Raw genomic sequence first — 20,903 nt, forward strand, 5'->3', positions numbered from 1 at the left:
TGGCGGCCCCTAAAATGTGGAATGATCTGCCTCTGCACGTTAGACAGGCATCTTCCTTGCCTGTTTTTAAATCCCTTCTTAAAACCCATCTCTTTTCCATGGCCTTTGACACGCGGTAAGATGTTGATTTTATTTTATTGTTTTATCTTATTTTATGTTATTTTATTGTTTTGTCTTATTATATGTCTGTTTTTATTGATGTTTTTATGTCTTTTTATTTATTTTGTATTTATTGTATCATGTACAGCACTTTGGTACCTTCTGGTTGTTTTTAAAGTGCTTTATAAATAAAGCTGGATTGGATTGGATTGGGTTGGATTGGATTGGATTGGATTGGATTGGATTGGATTGGATTGGATTAGCCATCACACACACACACACACACACACACACACACACACAGGAGATTGGCCTAAAGTTGCCTAAAGACTGTGGTCCTTGTTGTAATGAGGGCGTGGTTTTGAGTTCCATATATAAATTAGAAGGGCAGTAAGTGGGTGTGGCTTACAGATGGTACAAAGTGATAACAACATATTGTTGAGATTAATTATAGAAATATGACCGATGGGTTTTTTTATGGCTAAAAAACATTAACTTTGGATTTCAGTGTGTTTATACATACAAATTAATGTAGGAAGAGTGGGCGTGGCTTACAGACTCTGTATGGTTACCAGAGATATACAATGAGTGGGTGTGGCTTACAGACTCTGTATGTAAGCCACACCCACTCATTGTATATCTCTGGTAACCATACAGAGTATGACTGTATGTTTGTATGTAGACTATGTATGGTTACTACAGGTATGCCATGAGTGGGTGTGGCTTACAGACTCATCTCATCTCATTATCTCTAGCCGGTTTATCCTGTTCTCCAGGGTCGCAGGCAAGCTGGGGCAGGCACGCAATGAGTGGGTGTGGCTTAACTATTATTTACAGGAGATCAGCAAGTTTACACATGAAAATTAGAGTGATGTGAATGGGCGTGGCTTAGAGACCTCCAACTGGAATGTATGTGTGTCACTGAGATTATCAGTAGAAACTAAACCGTATGAGTGGGTGGGGCTTAAGGACTATTGTAAAACGGTCATGCCTTTAATTCGTACATGAAAGTTAAAGCAGACATGGCTTATAGCGTATATAGATGGTAATGTCAACATGTCTTTAAGATTATATATAGAAGTCAAAATGAGGTGAGTGGGAGTGGCTTGAACCCATATGGCATGGAATATGGAATATGGGGGTGTCTTTGGGATTATATAAGAAATGAGTGTGATGTTAATAGGTGTGGCTTAGAACATTATCTTGGGATGTGGGAGAGGATGTACACAGAAATACAGCTGTATGTGTGGGCGTGGCTTAAAGGCTATACATGTGTAACATGGGCATGTCTCTGCTACATTTAAATGAAAGCAGAATGAATGGGATTGGCTTAAAGCATTAATTGGGAATGTGGGTGCGTCTTTCATTTTATACAAAGAAATTAAAGCAGGATTAGTGGGTGTGGCTGAAATAATAACTTGATGTAGAACCAGGGATGTGACTTTGTTTCCAATATTAGTGTGCTTGCTCAAGCACATTGAAATAAAAGTCGTATGAGTGGGTCTGATTTACACACACACACACACACACACAGATAGATAGATGAGTGATGTGTGTGGCTGAATTTGAAATGTATATTATTTCTGAAATGTTAGCTATATGAGTGGGCGTGGCTTAAAGACTGTGTGGGCATGGAGTCATTCAGCAAACAGACAACTTGTGTGTGTGAGAGAGAGTGAGACAGTGTGAGAGAGAGAGACAGGTTTCCTGCTGCTTGCATGCAGCACTTTTGTTTTTTGCTGCAGTGTTTGACTCTGCACAGCCTCCACAGATACACACACAGCGCTCAGCGTTTCCCTCCCCGACAGCTCCTCACCCGCCACAACCCGGCCCTGGAAACATGAAATCCGATGTCGTGACGTCATAGACCCTGCAGACCACACCCAGTGCGCGCGTGCATGTGTGTGTGTGCGCGCAGTAACACACACACTTCCTGCTGGAGCTGCGCGCGCTCACAGTGAGTCTCTGTGCTTTATCTTATTCAGGTTTATCCCACTGCGGGGGGGAGGGGTTGTTTGTTTGTTTGTTTGTTTATTCTCACAGCTGGGTGTTTATCCCGGGTTAAACCCGCGCGCGCTCTTATCTCGGGATAAACCCCGGCTCTCTTTACTCAACCCTGCGCGCGCTGGGAGTACACCCGCCACTGCCTGTCTATCTGTCTGTGTGTGTGTGTGTGTGTGTGAGAGAGAGAGTGTGTGTCGCCACAGTTCCAGTGTGTGTGTGTGTTTTACTGCTTCCTTTCCCGGAACGCTGTGTGCTTATGTAACGCGCTGTAATGGTGCTGAAGGGGCTCTGCTCGAGTCCCATGGCAGCCATTTTACACTAAAACCTCCAGCAAACTGCGAGAGAGTAAAGGTGCAGACTGACACGGCACTGTCTCACTGCTCAGTGTCTCACTCCTCCCTGAGGTCTCACTGCCACAGCCCTGCTCAGGGACGAGTGGAGGAATCGGTTCGTTTTCAGTGAATCGGTTCAGAAGCCTGGGCGAAGTTCAGGGTGTGTTTTTATTTTTGCTCCCGGTTTCCTGTTGACCTTCTGCAGCGCTTGCTGACAGTGTGCGGCTATAATCTGTCCAAACTGTTGTTAACAATTTAACTGGATTGTTTTTGTCTAGTTTTATTTATTACTTGTATAAATAACCTGAAAAATATGCAGAACACGATACAGAAGAGTTTAAGCCACAACCTCAGGACAGAATTCTGATGAGAGGAGCCTGAGAAAGCCATTTTAAAGCCTGACTCCTGGTCCAGGAGGTTTATTTGTGTTGGGATGGTTATATTACATTACATGTCGTTTAGCAGACGCTGTTATTCAGAGCAACGTACAAGTGCAAAGTCAGGGAGACAAAGTGCTGAACTTCTAGATAAGAAAGTTCTCGTGCTAAATGAAGAAGTGAAACACAGAGTGTAATATTCTGTTGAAGTAACAGCACTCAGTCAAGGAAAACAAAACAAATCAACCATACAAAGGACAACTAAACAGAGAAAAACAAAACCCAAACGACTAACCCCGGGCGGGACGGAACACGGCCTGGGTTGGTCAGGACCGGTACGCGGTGGGCGGGGAAGCAGGTGAGAGGTGCAGCCCGAAGAGGTGCGTCTTCAGTCTGCACTTGAAGGTGCTCGTTGGTTCTGACCTCAATGGGAAGGTCATTCCCATCCTGCGCCTCTGTGATCAGACCGCATGATGTTTTTGTCTTTCACGATGGTCACCATGTCAGATTCGGTGATCATAGTGCCATAAATTCTCGCTGTGTCTCATGTAAGGAGATTCACAACGCTTACAAGTTTGAGCTCAGCTTACTATCATCACTCGCATCCTTGCATGCCATTGAGGAGGAGGGTCAGGAAATTGTCCATCAGGGCCACCAAGGAAGATATTGTAGGAATTTGTCAGACTAGGCGAGAAAATATAAATTATTCTGACATGTTAGACTTTTCATTGTGGTGCTTCAGGGCGTCCAAGACTCCACTTTGCTGTTCTTTGACTGCGTCACACTTTCATCGTTCCCGTTGTTTCATTCATATTCCGGATTAGCGCTGGAAATGCGTCGACAAAATCATGTCAAATTAGGGCTGAACTTGTGTCATGTGGTCCCGGTTTAGTCATTTTATAGACACTAATCTACAGACAGCTGTAACTCTGGGGGCGGAGCTTTGTGAAAATGGGCAGGAAAGGGGGTGGGCTCAAGGAGTTAAAAAATTATTCAAATGTCTAACCCAACTATTGATACAGAAGCGTATTGCTGCCACACCAACAAAAATAAAAAGAAAATCAGTATCATGTAATAACATAAAGTTTATTGTTATAACAATATATTATCATATTATAATGTGATAATTTGGTATGCACAGAAGGAGGAAGGATGAGCTGGACCCACTGGAGCAGGCATCATTTCTCACCGATCAGTGGGAGGGGCACAGACGGACGTCTCCAGTGGGTCAGACTCACTCCTCCTGTACAGCCCTGTGTGTTTTAAAACCCTTCTGAGAGTGCACATACTTATGACAGTGTCATCCACCGTGTTCAGTAACAGCAGAACCTCACCATGACCTCAACCCAGACATGAGTTTAAAGTTATCATGTTATAACATGAAACCAAATTATCATGTCATATGAAACGTTTTACAAAATAACATGAAAATATAGAGTTAAACTTTTCACTTCATTACATGATCCTGATTTATTTTATTTTTTTCTGGTGTGGCAGCGATACACTTCTGGATATTTACCTGCTAGAGAATTAATCTTGAAAATAATTCACTAATCTGACCTAACGCACCTTTAATTGAATGAATCATAGTTGAATAAATCAAAACTCGGGTAGTTTGAATCAAATGAATTGAATGAGCCGTTACTTAATTAATTGAGTCAATTAATAATTCAAACAATTCTAAACTTGGGGAGTTTAAATCAAATTACGGTAACTTATCAAAATACTGTATATATCAAAATCCTGCTAGTTTAAATCTAACGAGCTGAAGGAATCATATTCAGGTAGTTGTAGTCAAATGAGTCAAACAAATCAAAAAGTTTAAACTTCAAAAATAATAATTATATAAAAATAAAAAATATATAATTTCTGTTTGAATTTAACAAATGAAGAAATCAGGTAGATTAAATGAAAAATCTAGTGAGTTAACTCACTTTATTTAAGTTAAAACAAATCAAAATTAATATATTTTGAATCAGAAGAATCAGTAGTCGGGTGGTGAAGTGAATCAGTGTCGTGTTTCTGCTTCTTTTGAATGAGAAGTTTTCTAAATTTTGAATTAAGAAGCAGGTTATCAGGATAGAGGAATCTTATCAGGTCTGCTAAAATAATTTCTGACTGGGAGAACACACACACACACACACACACGCTTGCCTAACATGAGAGTTTCAACCCACAGTCTTGAAACTCTCTGAACTGTTTTTGCGACACTGTTGTGTTGAAACAGCGCTGACTGGCCGCACCGCGTGATTTCTGCTCACCAAGATTTCTGACGTCCCGCAGCTTCCCGAGTGTTTCAGAAGGTTCTGCTGATTTTGTACAAACTCGAGGTCAGTGTCAGTGTGCAGTACGTGTCCTGGTTCTGAATCGTGACTCATGTAAAACACTCATTCAAATCAGCTGGAGGGAGTTTCAGGATCATTAAGGGTGGAGTTGAAGTCCATCTGTGTCTCTCTCACACACACACACACACACACACACCACAACAAACACAGGCTCGTTTATCAACCTGGATACGAACTCATTTACTTGTAAATTGTTTATAGGAACATTTAGACAAGAAATGTGGTGTTTGTGAAAATCTGGTTTGTTGAAAAAACTTCTTCATATCCTACGATTCACTCCTAAATTTGCATAAATTTACGTATTCAGACTCACTAATGTGACCCTTGGCTTGGCTTCAGGTTGTATAATCATCACTGAGTGTCCGTGATTTTATACACTGATCACTAGGGTGCGTCAGTTGCCCCCTAAAAATGAAAAGTTCCTCCGATCATGATGCATTTTTGTTTTTATGTTCCTTTTGGTAAGAAAACACACTGGGTGAAATATTTTGACAAAATTCAAAAGCTTAATGGCGGCACCAGGAGCTCAAAGTTATGGAAAAAGCTGCTATTTTACGACTTTTATGACAAAATTTCGATCACTTTTCATGAAACATTATGGCACCTTATAGAGTATACCAAATATCTTATGGCCCTTTTCCACTACCCTTTTTCAGCTCGCTTCAGCTCGCTTCAGCTCACTTCAGCCCGACACGGCTCGCGTTTCGACTACCAAAAACCAGCACGACTCAGCTCGTTTCAGCCCTGCTTAGCCCCTAAAACTCGCACCGTTTTGGAGTGGGGCTGAAGCGAGCCAAGCCGTGCCGAGTGAGGTTGGGGGCGTGAGCAGACACTCCCCTGTGCACTGATTGGTGAGGAGGCGTGTCCTCACATGCCCACACACGCCCCGCGAGCGCGCTGGGATCTGTAAACACCGCAAACCCGGAAGAAGAAGAATTACGAATTACGAGAATTTCTGAAGCCTTATGCGCCTCGCCTCATCTATACGCTCTTGCCAGTATCTGTTGGCGTTGTCGGTGACAACAAGCCACAGCACCAAGACCAGCCACACTAACGACTCCATGTCCTCCATGTTTATTGTTTACTATTCGGGTCGTGAGACTACCGCTTAAAAGCTCACTGAATCAGTGACATACAGAGCATCGTGGACGAGTTCGCGGAGCGCAAGGCTCGCCGTATGCCCTTCAAATAATGCGCGCAGTAGGCTATTGATGTTTTATTATGAGCCATGTACAGTATGTCGCCTAATGTTTTTTTGTTTCTGAGTTACATGTTCGTTTGAAGGACTTAATGTACAAAATAACATAGTTGCACCCCGTAGTGTTGAAATTGGTAAACACAGTGCATTCAGTGAGGTTTGCACCGCCCTCCTTTTATTTCTGACTCTTCCTGTCACCACTCTGAGCGCTCATTCGTATGCCCTTCAAATAATGTGCGCAGTATAGGCTATTGATGTTTTATTATGAGCCATGTACAGTATCCTAATGTTTTTTGTTTCTGAGTTACATGTTCGTTTGAAGGACTTGATGTACTAAATAACATATAGTTGCACCCGGTAGTGTTGAAATTGGTAAACACCGCAGTTGCGGACATTTTGTAGCCTAAAATGATGTTATGATAAGCTTTAATAAAGGGCCCGGTCATTTGCCCCGCCCCCGGCCCGGCTCTGACTTGTTCCGCCACTGTCACTGATGTCACTGTTTGCGCTGCTTAACGACATCACGTGACGTCCACCCACTTTCACTAACTCCACCCAATGTGTCCACCCACTTCCAGCCAGCACGGTTCAGCGCGGTTGTAGTCGAAATGCAACTTCAACAGCCCCGCTCAGCTCGACTCAGCTCGACTCGGCACGGCACGGCTCAGCCGCGTTTGTAGTGGAAAAGCGGCATTAGATACACATTTTTAGTCCATATTCTAAATATATTATCAAGCACAGTTTGAGTTTTAGCTGCTCATTGAATCATTGTTCAACTACTTTTAAACAATACAAATGTATTATGAATCACATTAATGCTTCTCAATCCCTTGCAAAGGTTCTTAACATGATCTCTGGCTCACAAGAAATCAATAAATGGAGTCCAACATTGTGATTCAAACCTTACGCGAAAATATAAAATAAGCGTTTTTTGGTAAAAAATGAACCTCGTGGTGCCACCATTAGACTTTTGAATATGGTCAAAACATTTTACAGGATGTCTTTATTGGTGAAAAGGAACAGCCGAACAAAAACGCATCAGATTTTATGAAAGTGAGGGCAACTGATGCACCCTACTGATCACATTTATTTCACTTCCACACCAATCTAATGAACATTCTGTGACACAATTCACAAGGGCAAAAGTAATGGCACCCTACACACCTGGCACACAGCAATGGCTGTGCTACATCACTGGGTATTATTACTGGCCATGCCCAGGGGGCGCGCTTTTCATCATTTAGCCGTCATTTTGTTGTTTTCAGCTCTCTCTCTGTGAGCTCTATCTTTCATGAAGGTTTGTGTGTGTGGATGATGTAAGGCAGCTGGTCCCTGAATGTGTTTGCTATTTTACAGCGGAGCGGCGCTGATCAACACATGAGGACGAAGAAAATCAAAGTTTCTCCTACAAAAGCATGTACACACAATTTTATTGAAAGATATTAATAAATGAGGCTCAGTGTGAGAAATTGGAGCGTCTGTCTGAAACGTGATCGGCTTTAATCGACACTCATGATGACCACTTTTAAGAGATTTTTTTTTAAACTCTCAGATTTGTCCTTGTTACAAACACAAATAACTTTGTCATTGTGGAAGTAGAACGGCCCGGACACATAAGTTGCAGAAGAAACTAGAATTTTTGTTTCTCGTGATCTTTAAAGCAGCTCATTCAGCTGTCTGGGCGAGGTGAGGAGCAGTGAGGCGGAGCGAGAGGTGTGGCCCTTTTCTGTAAACATGTCTGAACCCACGGTGTGTTTACTGAGCACTGAACATTATATATTGTGTTTACCTGCTCTAACACACACACACACACACACACACGAGTCAGCTCAGTGAAAAGTCCTTTGTGTGAGTAATATTGAGAAGAGTCTCCTATGTGTAAGTGGAACCGAAACCCGAGGGCAGTAAAATGTGTTTCATCGGGACTTGTTGTGTTCGAAGGACAATGGCTAATAATAAATAAATGCCACGCCCACTCACCTCATGCATACTGAGCAGTGTTCACCACACAGGGACGCTGCACACGGTTCACCTCGTCATCTGCATGTTAAACCGTGACGTAACGACTGTATTTCTGGAGCCAAGCCTCGTCTTCTGAACATGCCTCAGTGCTGCCCCTCGCTGTTGGAATAGAGCCGAGTCCAAAAAACTGTACCCTTGCCATGAAGGAAAATATTTACTCACTTTTAGTATGAAATGTAATAACTTCAAAAAGAAAGTTTAAAATGAAGAACAAAGAGGTGAGAGGGCGGGACAAACAGTGGTTAATGGTGATGGGTTGCAGGCGGGACCATGGTTAATGGTGGCGGGCCATGGGCAGGACCGTGGCCAACAGTGATAGGTCATGGGTGGGACCATGGTCGACGGTGATGGGTAGTGGGTGGGTCCATGGTCAACAGTGATGCATTGTGGGCTGGACCATGGTTAACAGTAACAGGTCATGGGTGAGACCATGGATATCAGTGACAGGTTGAGGGCGGGACTGTAGTTAACGGTGACGGGTTGTGGGCGGGACCATGGTTAATGGCGACTTGTCATGGGCAGGACCATGGTTAACAGTGACAGATCATGGGCGGGACCATGGTCAATGGTGATAGGTTGTGGGTGGGACCATGGTCAATGGTAATGGGTTGTGGGCGGGACTGTGGTCAACAGTGATGGGTTGTGGGCGGGCCTGTGGTTAATGGTGATGGGTCACAAGCACAAATCAGGCGTGAGTCAGGTGTGATTCAAGCAAACCTACTTTTTAAACTTGTCTAACAGCATCTATGATGTGAGCTGGAGAGCAGCATCAAGTTCAACACACTCACTGATGTGTGCTGAAAGAGTTGCTAGTTTTGTTGCTAGACGTTTTTTGAAATTAAAGATAACTAAAACTATTAATTTTTAATTAAAGTTGTAACTAAAACTAAAGGGGTCTAAAATATTGCTGAACGTAGTGACTTAGCCTCTACGTTGGCACCACTGAAGGGGCGTGTCTCCGGAAATGGCTCTTGACGTCGGATGTAACAAGCGGATAGCTGAGTAACACAAACGGAGTGCCTCGATATCCGTGTTCCTTCATCTCCACGTACTGTACACCAAGACCTCCATTTTGTGATTGTTGTTATGGCTACATTCTCTTGCTTTGTATTCGTCACTTTTTAATTAACCTGTTAACGCTTACTTTTTTGTTTCTCTTTAGCGGTGCAGGAGTGAAGCGTAATTATCAGACGAGACTGCCTCGTTGTTTGTTTTCATGGTTGCATCGCAGCATAAACTGAATCGATGTTCATCATTCCAAATATGCGAAAGTAACAGGCAGTCGAAAACGAGTATTATCCCTAGCCATGGTATAAACTGTTTCATCCCACACGCTGTATTGTTAGCGTGGACTAGCCACTGAGTATTTGGGGTTTTGTACACTTTCAGAGGGTAGCATGAGGACTGTTTTGGGGAACCATGCAAGCAGTAATAATTGTGACCAGCCTAATACCAACCTCTCTCTCTCTCTCTCTCTCTCTCTCCCTCCCTCCCTCCTTCAGAGTTTGCCATAATGAGTTACCCTGGATACCCTGGTTACCCACCTCAGGATGGTGGTTTCCCAGCAGGGGGTGCTTACCCTCCCCAACAGCAGGGTGGATATCCTGGTTACCCCCCTCAGGCTGGGGGTTACCCACCAGGAGGTGCATACCCTCCACAACAGCCGGGCGGATATCCAGGGCAGCCCCCTCAGGGAGGTGGATATCCAGGGCAGCCCCCTCAGGGAGGTGGATATCCAGGGCAGCCCCCTCAGGGAGGTGGATATCCAGGGCAGCCCCCTCAGGGAGGTGGATATCCAGGGCAGCCCCCTCAGGGAGGTGGATATCCAGGGCAGCCCCCTCAGGGAGGTGGTTACCCTGGCTACCCCGGATACCCTCAAGACCAGTCGGGAGGTTACTCTGGAATGCCCCAAGGTAAATGCCAGGCAGGCAGATGCTGTTCAGGATGATGTATCGATTGTGATATTTGGCTTAAGTAGTGTGGAATACTGATGACTTTTCCTCTTCCATGAGTGATAATGTTGACCTTTTTGTCGTTACAGGTGGATGGGGAGGTCAGCCTGGGTTTGGAGCGGTAAGCACCCCAACCTTTGATCAATCTTGTCTATTTGGTACCAAATGCACATGATGTCGTTTTATGAAGTTCACTGTGAAGGTCTCATACCTGTGTGTTTTGTGTGCAGCCAGGAGGAGGGATGCCACAGGGGTATCCTGGAGGTCCTGGAGGTCCGGCGCCAGGGCAACAACCAATGCCAAATTACCCTGGAGGTGCTCCTGCCCCAAACCCCTCATATCCCAGCATGCCTGGCTCTGGAGGACCTGCAGTTCCTGCTTTTAAGGTAAGATTTTAAAAAATCCTGGATTCTGATTGGCTAGAAATTATGTGTGTTCCCAACATCCTGTCCAAAAAACTCACCATATTCAGTCCTCATTCCTTCATCTCTTTGTCATCGTATGGTCCGGTCCCTGCGTTGTCTCATCATCCTGTTTCTCAACCCTCCATCCTTCCTGTCCCTGCTGTTCTCCTTCCTCCTTTCACCTCCCGTCCATTTCACCCTTTGCTCATCTCTCCATCATCACCTTCTCTTGTGTGCCATCATCTTGTCCTTCAGTCATCCTGTTCAGTTGTTCTTCTGTAATCCCCTTTGCTCATCCCTCTATCATTTTACTCCCTTACAGATTTTCTCACTGAATTGTCCTGGACCTTATCGTGCCTCATAGAATTCAACTGAAACAGCTGTAAATGATGTTACTGAACGTTTGGCTGTGTAAATGTATCTGGTGCATGTTGGATTGTTCTGGAATGAAGGATACACACCCTGACTTATTATGGTATAGCACTGCTGGAACATTACCATGTGGTGTATTCAGTATTTTTGAGGTTTAAGTGAATGAGGCGTGATCTCACACCCTCAGCTGAACCCTGTCCATGTTACCAATGATGAAATGTTGGACAGAATAATCACACACACACACACTCAGAATGTTAAATGGTCTCATACTGGACATGTCCCACACTCGGTGGAGTTGAGGAGACAGTGTGTGTTTTACTGCACTGATAGAATGATCAGCAAGTTTAATTGTGTAGTGCATTAATATTATATACGTGTATTTTGATTTAAATTTTTTTTTTTTTTTGCAGCAAGGTTTTCGTGGCACCATAAAGGACGCCCCTGGTGCTGACCCTCTACGAGATGTTGAAGTTCTCCGCAAAGCCATGAAGGGCTTTGGTGAGTCAGTCAGCGATGCTTTTTAAGTCTCAGATGTTCCACGTAGAACCCATTTCTAATGCTAGCAATCTCAACCACAGGGATGAGAATTTTCCGCCAATCGGCGGATTTCCGACTTTTTCAGACCAAAATGATCGTTTTTGAGGTCGATGTAAATCCGTTGAGAAATTTTCGGGGGCGGGGTGTATGGTTAACGATCTGTGGTCACCTTATAACGCAGACATCCCAAGTCTCCTGGAAGTTCCGGGAGTCTCCCGCATATTGATAGCGGTTCCCTGATGCCCGCAAATTGTAGAATATCTCCCAGAATCTAGAGCAAGCGAGCAAGAGCGTGCACGCGCAACATTAATGTCTGCATCGCGCATCTTAGAATGTGCGCATATGACGGAGTGTGCAAGAAAGACTGCGTGTGTGCCTGTTCATGTAGCGCATGCTAGACAAAGAGCATCCTGATTGTCTTATTTTGCTGAGTAACCCAATCAGCTTTCGGTATGGGCGGGCTTTTATCCCTTTTCTCGAGGACCGGAGTTTTCAGTTGAGTCAGTGCAGCCTACAGGATCGGCATGGCAGAGAGAGCGCGCCCCAAAAAACCAAAATACAAAACCCACTTCAGCTCAGATTACACAAAAGAATCTCCCTGCCTAATAATCTCCCTGTGTAAGGGCCTCTGCATGCTCTTGCGACAAGGCTTTCGCAGACAGCTTTTCTCAGACAGTTGTAATTTATTGTTGAGCGGGGAGTAATAGGCGTGCGCGATGTTATTCACCGCCACAACGCAAGGGGGTGCGAAGTCGCGAAATCGCTAGGAGTAGTTGGTGGGTGTGATTAGTGGAGTGTTCATCCTCCGGTTACTTATAATGACTAGAACTGGAGTCGTATAGATGTACGTACTTCCTCACTTCCTCGATCAACCGCTCTTCGTGCTGCTCCATCTTCGCTCGTGTTTTTAAAAATGCCGGTCGTGAAAACAAAACAAACCGGGAAAGTAGGGAAGCGGAAGTGCGTGTACAGCGGATGTAGAGTGGACCAATCAGAGCCCTCTTGTCTGCAACGCTGTCTGCGAGGCTTCTGCGGTGGTCACAATTTTTGGGAGGTGCGCGCAGAGTGTCTGCGAAAGTGGGGGGGGCTAGGCAGACGCCATCTGCGACGCCATCTGCAAGGACTGCGTTGTCAGCATAAATTGGCCTTAATAATCTCCCTGTCTAATAAGGGTCAACAATAATGACAGTTTCGCGCGATGTACTGTTTGCAGCAGTGGTTTCAGCATTGCCCATGGTGGCTTCAATGATTGTAAAGGACATGTTGAGGTGAAGAGCGTCATTTCATGTGCATCATATTTAGGTCTACAACAGGCTGGCATGAAAAGACCAAACTTACTGAAGATTTCCGTAAAGTAACAATGTATGAATATACATCATATATATCAAATACACGTCATATATAAGTGTGTATCTTTTATAAATGGGGTTAGCTTATCTAATGTAGCATGTTGGGGAGAATCATAGTATCATATCTATATTTCTGATAAAATTTTAGGTATGATAGCGTGTATAACTCTCCTACTTATTGCTCATTTCATAGGGGGACGGGGGGGGATTGCTGGCATGAGCCGCGCGGGAGCGTCTGCCCAAATTTTTTAGGCCGAGATGAACTTATAGTTTTTGATTTTAAAAAAATTTCCAGTATGCAATGCCCATTGTACACGCCTGTTCTTTAACTCAAACTCACCATCTTGATCTTCAGATTGGCCGTATGGTATCTGTATTACATTACACAACATCCTGTCCAGATAAAACTGTTAGTCCACACAACAGTTGAAAGGGAAGTGATGAGTGATGTAATGTTGCCTGCTTAATACGCAAGACCTCCTGCTACCATGATAACATCAGAAGAAAGCTTCAGAGAATTATATGATAGAACTTTTTTCTGGTTTGCACTTCATTGTAAAGGATTAGAGTATTCAAAGACATGAATAGCTAAAATGCAGAAATATAATGCTGTAGAGCTCGTTTATATTAAAAGGTGCAGTGATTTTTTGAAATCATCAAATGTGAATTGATTAAAAACAAGTCTCTTGTACCATATTAATCATTTTCACCTGCTCGTCCACCAAGAAGGGGAATTTATTTCCAAATACATTGAAACTTTTTGCTGATAAAATTGATGGTTTTGGGGTAAAAAAAAAAAAAAGCCAAAAATCATTAGCTCCAGCCCCCTGGGCCCCCACCGGGGTTCTGCCCCTGCGGCCCCCAAACCCCCATCTTTTTTCAGACTTTTTAAAAATATTTTTCATTCCCATCCCTGCAACCATCACAGAACACTGCAGGAAATCACTAAACTTGTAGTCATGTTCCTGAGAAACCACAAAGAACCATAAACTCCTCTGTCCTGAAGATGTCAGAAAGCTTAAAGTTACAGCTTTACCTCTGGCACTGGAGACTCCTTCCAGAAAAGTTAAACAAACACATTTTTCCATACAGAAGACTTCACTGTATCATTGATTGCACATGTTTTTAATCTTTTTTATTATTAATGCAGCTGTTCGTACTCGTGTAATGATTCAAATCAAGTCACTTTATTTCTACAGCACATTTAGAAGCAACAGAGTTGACCCAAAGCACTTTACAGTCGAGGCAAATGCAATACAATCCATGGCAGGCATTAATAAGAAGAATAGAAGGAAAGAAATAATGAGGCAAGACTAAAGACATAAAACCAAATAGAATCATAAAAATCAAACATAAGATCATAAAATCAATCACAATATATAAGATCAGTCATAAAATCAAAAGAGGATATAAAACCAATAAGATCATAAAATTAATGTGCAATGTGATTTTAAAAAATATGTAGCTAAATAAGATAAAAAAATTCACTCAGTTCATGATTCGATTCTATTCACAATCTTTTTTTTTAAATTAAATGAAGAAAATTTTATTAAAAAAAATGCAACGTTTATTTTCCTATTCTTTATCAACTTAAATATTCCTTTTGTTAAGTTTTCTTAACAAAAAAAACGTTGTTTCATTTTCCAAAAAAACCCAACAATAATTATTTGCCCACAATTCTAAATGTTGGAGTAAAACATTTAGCTGTACCTCCATTTGCTTCTCTTTTCTTTATCGTTCAGCAGTCTGTTAAATGAGAGCTCTGATTTTTTTTGTCAAATCTATTTGTACAGTCAGTCACACAACAGCTCTTTCCCAATTTAGATGTTTTTTTGTGTTTTCACCACTTTAGAGCTGTGCTACTTTTGCCTACAGTGAAGTCACATCTCATCTCATTATCTGTAGCCGCTTTATCCTGTTCTACAGGGTCGCAGGCAAGCTGGATCCTATCCCAGCTGACTACGGGTGAAAGGCGGGGTTCACCCTGGACAAGTCGCCAGGTCATCACAGGGCTGACACATAGACACAGACAACCATTCACACTCACATTCACACCTACGCTCAATTTAGAGTCCCCAGTTAACCTAACCTGCATGTCTTTGGACTGTGGGGGAAACCGGAGCACCCGGAGGAAACCCACGCGGACACGGGGAGAACATGCAAACTCCGCACAGAAAGGCCCTCGCCGGCCACGGGGCTCGAACCCGGACCTTCTTGCTGTGAGGCGACAGCGCTAACCACTACACCACCGTGCCGCCCCGAAGTCGTGTATTCCTGATATTTTACATTATTGCACCTCTGTGTTTAAATCACACAATCACAGCTAAGAGATTACGCAGCCTCATAATAATCACGATTAGAATCGTCATAAATTTGTATTGCGATTTATCATCGAACAATGTATCGTTACATGCCGAGCTGTTTCTATACTATTGGAATGATCATGCATTAATATGACTGCATTAATATAATCCTGTGATTTGTAGCTGCACAACTGTCAGAGCTGCTGTTACAGAAAATTAATCAACACTTTTATTTATTTATTTATTTATTTAAAAGTGAATCATAGCTAAAAGTGCTTTTTTAATGTTCGTAATCTTAGCTAGACTCCCCAGCTATCATAGCATGAACTGCATTCCTGATTTTTGTTTGTTTGTTTGTTTACTTGTTTGTTTGTATGTGTATGAGGTTGTTGACTTGTTTGTTATGGTTTTGTAGGCACTGATGAGAACGCCATCATCGAGTTACTCGGGAGCCGCTCCTGTAAGCAGCGTGTGCCATTGGTTAAAGCTTACAAGACCACTTACGGGAAGGTGAGACAGGGAACTTCTGAAACATCGAACTGAAAAATTAGGGAATAGATCCGGAATCCATACGGTTCTGTGTTCTTCTCATCCTGTAGCTGAGCAGTTGAAAGTCACTTCAGGTTCTTTTCACTTCAGAAGGCACTCCAGCGTTACTGTGCACATGGACAGAGTTGGTAGTGTTGCTTCGTCGCAGCTCCAGGGTCTCCGGTTCAGTTCGAGCCTGAGCTTGGGATGTGATTCAGTAGCAGGTGTAGGGTTTCAGGAGGCTTTACACTCGTGGCTGAGTTTTAGATTAAATCAAATACTTTTCCGAGTTCAAATCTCACTGTTCAGTTTCAGCGTGATGGACATCCCGAAAACTCCAAACGTCCAGGTGTGTGAGATTTGATGCCTTGTTTCTTGTCTCTGTTTTTCTGCAGGATCTGATCCATGATATAAAGTCGGAGATATCTGGGAACTTTGAGACTCTTGTGGTGGCCATGTTGAAGAGCCAGGCCGAGTACGACGCCGCCGAGCTCCATAACGCCATCGCGGTGAGTGGAGCAGGAAAGCCTTGGACTGTCTGGTAGTTTGTAAAGCTGCGTGTCTTTTTGAATTGCATTTTCAGGGTGAGCGAGTGAGAGGGTGGGCTGTGATTTGTGTTTTCTGTAGCAGTAACGATGGGAGTGCGTTCGAGACTTTGGTCTGCATCTGTATCGCACCTGTGACATGCAAACAGTCGAGAAACACCATGCAAATCTGTTTCACAATTCAGAAAGATGGGACGTTAGGGTGTTGGACACGGGACAGGAGTTCTTTAATGGTGTGTGTGTGTGTGTGTGTGTGTGTGTGTGTGTGTGTGTGTGTGTGTGTGTGTGTGTGTACAGGGTGCAGGGACAGATGAAAAATGTCTGATTGAGATTCTGGCGTCTCGCTCCAACGCTGAGATTCAAGAGATCAACCGTATTTATAAAGCGGGTGAGTGCACACACACACACACACACACACACACACACACACGTACGTACTCCTCATGCTTATGAAGTGAATTTATTTTAAAGTTTCATACTCGTTTAGGAGATTAATACATGAAGCACTAAACAACAACAACAGTGTTCAAGGACACGTGTGTCTTCTCCAAATTTTCCAAAATGTCTGAAATGCGACGGAATTTATTTCTGGCCAAAATATCTCCTGTATCCGCCTGTAACACCACCACACCACACCACACCAGAATGATTTTTAAAATAATAATAATAATTTCAGCATCATCACTGCAGTACAGAACTAAAGGCATCAAACATGTCTCTGCTGTTCTGGGGATACGACTGAAATAACATCTGCATGTTCTTAGTGTGTGTGTGTGTGTGTGTGTGTGTGTGTGTGTAGATAATAAAGATAAGTGTGTGTTCCCCAGAATACAGTAAAACTCTGGAGGACGCCATCATCCATGACACCTCGGGTCACTTCCGCAGGCTGCTGGTTTCCCTCAGCCAGGTGAGACTCGTTTATCAGTCACACTGTGAGTGAGTGATTAATATTCACGCCTATAATGAAGAGAAGTGCATGATGGGTAATACAGACTCCGTTTGTCTGTGTTTTAGGGGAACCGTGATGAGCGCGAGACCGTGGACGTGTCTGTGGCCAAGCAGGATGCTCAGGTGAGGCAGAGGAACGCATTCCTTCATCAGTTCCTAATAAAATTCACGGTGTGTGTGTGTTATATCATCTGCATCATGTCATGAGGCCAGCCCTTCAAGTGTGTGTGTGTGTGTGTGTGTGTGTGTTAGGCACTCTACAGTGCAGGAGTGAAGAAACTCGGGACGGATGAGTCTCAGTTCAATGCCGTTCTGTGTTCACGCAGCAAACCACACCTGCGACAGGGTACACACTACACACACACACACACACACGGCATGCTGCAGCTGCTGTACAATAATACCCAATGTTACACAACACCGCATAATGTAATGTCCTATACATATTCATTTTGCGTGTGTAGTGTTTCATGAGTACCAGCAGATGTGTGGAAAGGACCTTGAGAAGAGCATCGCCAGTGAGATGCATGGAAATCTGGAGAGTGGCATGCTGGCAGTGGGTGGGTCCCTCATTTGCATATTCAAATATATGAACTGATTAGCAATTCAAATATATTGTGCCACGTTTTTGTGGGTGTGTCTGATGGGTTCAGTGCTGCAAAACATTCCATCTACTACTAAATAAGCATTAGAACTGTGTGTGTGTGCGTGCACGCACTTGTATGTCTGAAACCACACCTCGTTTCCTAGAACTGCGCCTAACGCACGCTGTCCTTTTGTTTGTGCCATGACGGTGTTGGGGCTTTATTTGTCTCCTGTGTGTGTGTGTGTTTTAGTGAAGTGTATCAAGAACACACCCGGCTTCTTCGCGGAGAGACTCCACAAGGCTCTGAAGGTACAGAACAACTGTGCACTTGAGGATTAGGGCCCTGTGCACAGTGCTGGGACTTGAACTCACAACCTTCCAATCAGTAGGCCAAAGAGTTGACCTTTGAGCCACAACTTCTCCAGGTCTCTTGGTTTACATTGGTGAAGTTAGTTCAGGTTAGTATATGTGAGTTCAGCTACTGATCCAGGCCCTGACCCAACACCCACCCCTACCCCACCCACCGGGAGCCACGCCCACACTGCGAGCATCAAGCACAACAACAGTGATGGACTACATCATCTCTCTCTTCCTTATATTAATCAGACTAGGCACTATACAAAGTCACAAAGTTTCCATTGGTCTTGTTGGTGATAACCCCGCCCCCAGCCCTGGACCGAAGCAGTTCTTGGTTCTAGACCAGCAAAGAGTTGGTGCCACCCTGGAACCCGTTTTCCAAGCCGAGAGCCGGTTCTTTGACCGTCACAATGAGAAGAACTGGTTTGTGATTAGGCACCGGCTCTGACCCGGCCCGGGGTGGAGAAGGGGTGATGATGTACATGAGGTTTAAACCACAGCTGGAATGAGGAGAACTGTGTAAAGGACTAATGAGTTAAAGCTTTGGGCTAATGATCAGAAGGTTGTGAATTCAAATCCCAGCACCAGCAAACTGGTCTAAAACTCTTTGGATAAAAGACTCCGGAACTTTAAATGCTGTAGTGCGTGTGTGTGTGTGTGTGTGTTAATTACCAGTTTCATGGTATGAAACTCTACAGTGAGGTCAGACACTGAGCTGAAGGCGGAGTTAAAGCTCCATCTTCGGCTCACTACACAACCTGTCTGTCTGTCTGTCTTTCTTACTTTTCTGTTTGTCCCTCTCTCTGTCTCTTTCCATCTGTTTTTCTTTCATTCTCTTTGGCTGTTCTTCATTATCTCTGTCTATCTGCCTGTCTGTCTTTCCATCCATCTTCCCCTCTGTATGTCTCACTTTCTGTCTGTCTGTAGGGGGCGGGGACTAAGGATCGAACCCTGATCCGTATCATGGTGACTCGCTCTGAGGTCGACATGTTGGACATTAGACAGGAATACCTGCGCAACTACGGCAAATCCCTTTACGTCGACATCTCGGTGAGTACACGTACACACACACACGCGCACACACACAGACACACAATTTTTTAAGTGTGTGGACTACTAGCGTGTGCGTGTTTTTTGCAGGGTGACACGTCTGGTGACTACAAGAAGTTGCTGCTGAAGCTGTGTGGAGGAAGTGATTAAGAGTACACACGCCATCGCACACCATGACACACCATCTCACTCACTCACACACACACATATATATTCATATGTCAATCTCACACTGCTGATCCTTCAGCCTGGTGTGTGTGTGTGTGTGTGTGTGTGTGTGTTAAAACCTGTGTCATATTTCTACAGAGTTTATAGCAGCTTACTCCCACATAGTGAACTATTTTACACAGGAAGTACAATCATTATGGCCTTATAGTGTATGTGCCTTTATAAACTACTACGCATTTTATGTGTGTGTGTAACTAACAATCACAATAAATTCAGAAGTAAGAACATTAGTTTGTCCATTCATTACTGAACCTACTGCATTTATACCTGTCTGTCTTTTAATCATTCTGTCTGTCTTTTAAACTTTTCTGTCTTTGCACCCACCTTTGTCAATAGGTCTGTCTCTCCATCTGCTATATTTCCAATCTGTCTTTCTCTCTGTTATTCTTTCTATCTGTCTTTCATTCTGCCTGTCTGTCTGTCTCATTATATCCAGTCCTGTGCACCAAGATGTTAAAAATGAAACCATACATTTCTCCACGTAATAAAGAGATGAAGAATATCAGTCATTAAACCGGAGTAATTCAGTGTCTTTATTATGTAAACCAGAGTCTGTCTGTCTGTCTGTCTGTCATCCTCATAGTTGAGGGTCAGCAATCCTCGACTAACTTCCATGAATTCTATTGGGAGATTACAGCACACCAGAGGGATCCAAACTGGGTCAGCTGGACGGCGGACACACACACACACACACACTTTTTAGAGCAGCCAGTTGAACTAATCCACGTCTTTGGACTGTGGGAGGAAACCGGAGCACCTGGAGGAAACCCACAGAGAGAAACTCCAGTCAACCACGAACCCAGAACCTTCTTGCTGTGAGGTGACAGTGATAGCCACTGCGCCACCGTGACGGCGTGTAAACCGGAGTAAATCAGTGTGTTTTACATAAATTGGAGTAATTCTGTGTGTTTCTTGTGATGTTTTGCCTTTAAAGCTGCGTGAGTTCTCTCAGGTCCTTCAGCACTCAGGTTTTCTCGACATGTTTCTTCTGGAGACTCGGATGTTTCTGAACAATCTCTGGTGCTTTAATGGTTTTATCTGAGAATTTCCATGTGGCTCAGAAGACACCTGAGAGTTGACTGAAGGTCTGCTGAGAGACGTTCATGTCACACTGTCTGTCTGTACATCCGTAACACACACCACCAACTCAGCAGCGAAGAGCTTTTAGCTTCATAAAAGGGCTCCACATGGGATCGTTCAGGGTTCCAAAGTTCTACAGGGACAACTGAAGAACCCAGGGCTGTGAGTGTCTCGAGGCCCAGAGTTCTAAGACTTGTGTGTCATCTGGGATTTCTGTAAATCTGTAAAATAAACAGCACTCAGTACAGATTTATTTCATGAACATCATTCAAATGTGTACTGTA

At 43.7% G+C, this 20,903-nt stretch overlaps 1 protein-coding gene across 1 annotated transcript; it reads left to right on the forward strand.

Annotated features, from left to right (window-relative positions):
• The first annotated feature begins 1,948 nt into the window (after positions 1-1,948).
• On the forward strand, positions 1,949-20,053 carry LOC132897878 (annexin A4-like). The gene is made up of 15 exons (XM_060939131.1): positions 1,949-2,056; positions 9,880-10,290; positions 10,419-10,450; positions 10,560-10,715; positions 11,519-11,606; positions 15,713-15,807; positions 16,221-16,334; positions 16,668-16,758; positions 17,198-17,277; positions 17,385-17,441; positions 17,571-17,664; positions 17,783-17,878; positions 18,155-18,213; positions 19,189-19,311; positions 19,402-20,053. The coding sequence occupies exons 2-15, from the start codon at positions 9,891-9,893 to the stop codon at positions 19,459-19,461; spliced, it is 1,545 nt and encodes a 514-aa protein (XP_060795114.1). The 5' UTR covers positions 1,949-2,056; positions 9,880-9,890; the 3' UTR covers positions 19,462-20,053.
• The last annotated feature ends 850 nt before the right edge of the window (positions 20,054-20,903 follow it).

The sequence above is a fragment of the Neoarius graeffei genome, chromosome 14, assembly GCF_027579695.1.
Source record: "Neoarius graeffei isolate fNeoGra1 chromosome 14, fNeoGra1.pri, whole genome shotgun sequence".
Taxonomy (NCBI): domain Eukaryota; kingdom Metazoa; phylum Chordata; class Actinopteri; order Siluriformes; family Ariidae; genus Neoarius; species Neoarius graeffei.